The sequence below is a fragment of the Papilio polytes genome, unplaced genomic scaffold, assembly GCF_000836215.1.
Source record: "Papilio polytes unplaced genomic scaffold, Ppol_1.0 DF822289.1, whole genome shotgun sequence".
Lineage (NCBI taxonomy): Eukaryota > Metazoa > Arthropoda > Insecta > Lepidoptera > Papilionidae > Papilio > Papilio polytes.
Genome location: NW_013526915.1, coordinates 2592459 through 2595565, shown reverse-complemented (window position 1 = coordinate 2595565; position 3107 = coordinate 2592459). Strand labels below are relative to the sequence as shown.

Genomic DNA, 3107 nt, shown 5'->3' with positions numbered 1-3107 from the left:
GGCGCCGCGCCCCGAGACTCATCTTTGCACCCAATTAACTGTTGCCCGTTTAAAAAGTAAACAAATCCGGGAAGCTATTCAGTAACAATTAATGATAGAATTTTAAACTGGAAATCCATTCAATACTAATTAAATGAATGTAATTATAATTTGTTAGAATAAATCTAATTACACTTATTAATATCACTTTTACTTGTTTGTTGCGTTAGATATTACAAACAAATAATTAACTAAATATCTAAACATGAAAAATTAAATTACTTTGAAAATACAATAGAAGTAAGCAACAAACTACAGGAGTTAAATAATTTAAAAACTGGTAGGGAAATCATCATCCACTTGCCCTTATCCCTTATGGAGGGTCGGCACGGTATGTGCTGCTCTTCCATACATCTCTATCAGCCGTCATATCTAAATCCACTCATTTCTTAAGCATATCCTCTTTCACACAATCCATCCATACTTTCTTCGGTCTTCCTCTTCCCTTGTAGCCACATTCAATTTAAAAAATGGTAGGGAAATATAAAACGATAATACTTTTGGATAACTTTATTAGTCAACATTGTATGCAATAAACCACATTTGTTTTTGATATATTTTTTCATTATGTCATCATATTCAACTTTATCCAAATATAATCCAACTTTAACCAAACCTTTGCCGATACCAATGACAAAAATTAATAGACAAAACCTTTTAGAGATATTTACATCACCAGAAAATAATACCACTAGAAAATATACTTAGTTTTGTGCATTTTTATATAATTTAAGATGTTTCCTGTTACACAACTTACCAAAAAAAAAATCAGTTTAAAATATGTCCTATGACATTGTTTTTGAACACTTCCAATTAAATTAATTATTATTAAATATTTCCTTATAAAAGTAGATATTAAACAAATACTTTAAATGCTTTGCAACATAGATGGACAAAAATATACATTGAAACTTAATATACTTTACTCAAAAATAAGAAAAAAAATTAATAGTATAGTAGTATACTTTAAACTGTAAACCATGAAAATCCACCAATTGTATGAAAACATATCACATTTTTCTTATTACAGAAAATGAAAGAGATAGCTATGTTTTCGAACAAATATTTTGACAGCAGAAGGCCATGGTTACTACTATGATACAATATAGTTTTAGTTAACACTTTTATAGATTTACCACACATTTATAACATTAAGGGCCTGTCCTACCACTAGCTGATAAATAGATAGATTAAAAATGACGTCACTATCAGATAAGGTAACAAAATACGATGTTTCCATCACACATTCTACACAATAGATTGTTATCAGACAATTTACAATTTGGTGGGACAGGCCCTAATACTCATAGATAAATAATGAGTCTAATAAAGAAGACTAGGAATATCAATATCACAAAACTAAACTAAACAGTCATCTAGGAACTACATGGAATTACTAAAATACTAATAACACATTGGCAGGTCCAGAGGAGACTAAGGGATTCAAAAAAAAAAATATTTGACCATCCACAATTGGAAAATGTGCACACATTTTTATGACAATAAATGTTCCTAATTTTAACTGTCTGAAAAAAAGAGGTTTTCAAGCATTGCTTGAAAGATACATTATTATGTTAAAGCAATGAAAAAACTCATAAATAAGAAAATATTTATATACCATAGTTAAATACAAATAAATACATCACTTAATTTACCTTCCATTAAAAAATATTACACAATGAAAGGTAAGTTTGTCTCCTTTAATTCAATGGAACCATTCTTACAAACTATATGTAATTCATTCTGTGGTTCCTTTTCAAACCTGAACCGTTTAGGATGAGAGTCATCCATAAACCTTCCTAGCTTCATTATCTTGTCATCTACAGTTATCTTCTCTGCAATTAAGTTGGTAGCTGGCAGATTGTTAATAATGTCCGGTATGAGCAATTCAACTTTACCTTTCTCATGTATAAAAATACTACTCTTCTCTGTTAATTGCGATGCATGCATAAACACATCACCACTCTTCAATGACGCTTGTAAATTACCAGAGAAACCTGTTATATAAAGGTTGCCACTCTTTATCACATCAATCATTACAGATCTGTGCAAATGGTCCAAACGAATGTTGCCCATAAGTGTAATAAAATGGGATTTATTACTATAACAAGACTTAACAGCGATTGGACCAGCATGTGTTGTCACATTAAATGAATTCGCCATTATATTATTACAGCTTATACCCGAACTTAAACCAGTCTTCAGTTCAATGGTCGAAGCTTGAAGTCTACCGTTAGTGTTCACAGGTCCCTCCTTACTATCTACTTTGATGTTATTGGCTTTTATATCTGCAACATTTACCGTGCCTCGTTCAGTATGAACAACAAACTCCTCTCCTTCTAGTTTTGACAAAAACACAGAGGCGCACTCAGTGGTTGTGACCTGGACATTAAGTTTATATGGTACTTGAATGATACAAACATCATTCCTATCGGACGAAGTGTTTTTATTGAGCAACTCTAATCGTTTGGAGGTCTGTTTCACTTGGAAATCACTTGCGTCTTTACCCTCACTGTATAATGTCATAGTCAACTTATTATGAGCTTCGACATCGTTTACGTCTATAGGTTGCACCTTAACATGAATAGGACTCTCGATGAAAATACTCGTGTTATTATCTATTGTCTTCTCTACCGTTCTGACTACATTTAATTTCTTTATATCAGGTAGGCTACAGAAATCCGAAAAACTTAACCTCAATATCTTGAGACACTTATATAAGACGCGGTGTCTTCCCAATGAAAACATGACGAATAAGTATCACTTGTTTTAGCTTATAGTAACATAATTTATTTGGTTAATTTAAAATAATAAATCAATTAAATACTTTTTAACAGTTTACAGCTGTTGACACTTGCTGTCAAATAAATGTCAATTTCTTGACAACTGCTTATATTGATAGACGTCACACAAAATTCTATTTTCAAAAAGATATTTTTCAGTCTCCGAAATGCAAAAAAAAACCGTAAGATTTGTTTCATGACGAAAAATATTGTGGTATCCAGTGGTGTCTGGTGTTATGAATTCCACCATTCAGAAAGTCTGATTTCCAAAATTTGACAAATTTT

The 3107-nt window shown here is 31.2% G+C and overlaps 1 protein-coding gene across 1 annotated transcript; it reads right to left on the bottom strand.

Annotated features, from left to right (window-relative positions):
* Positions 1-452: 452 nt before the first annotated feature.
* Positions 453-2902, bottom strand: LOC106106221. Its single transcript, XM_013286769.1, has one exon. It carries the CDS (start codon positions 2785-2787, stop codon positions 1711-1713), a length of 1077 nt encoding a protein of 358 aa, XP_013142223.1. The 5' UTR covers positions 2788-2902; the 3' UTR covers positions 453-1710.
* Between the last annotated feature and the right edge of the window lie 205 nt (positions 2903-3107).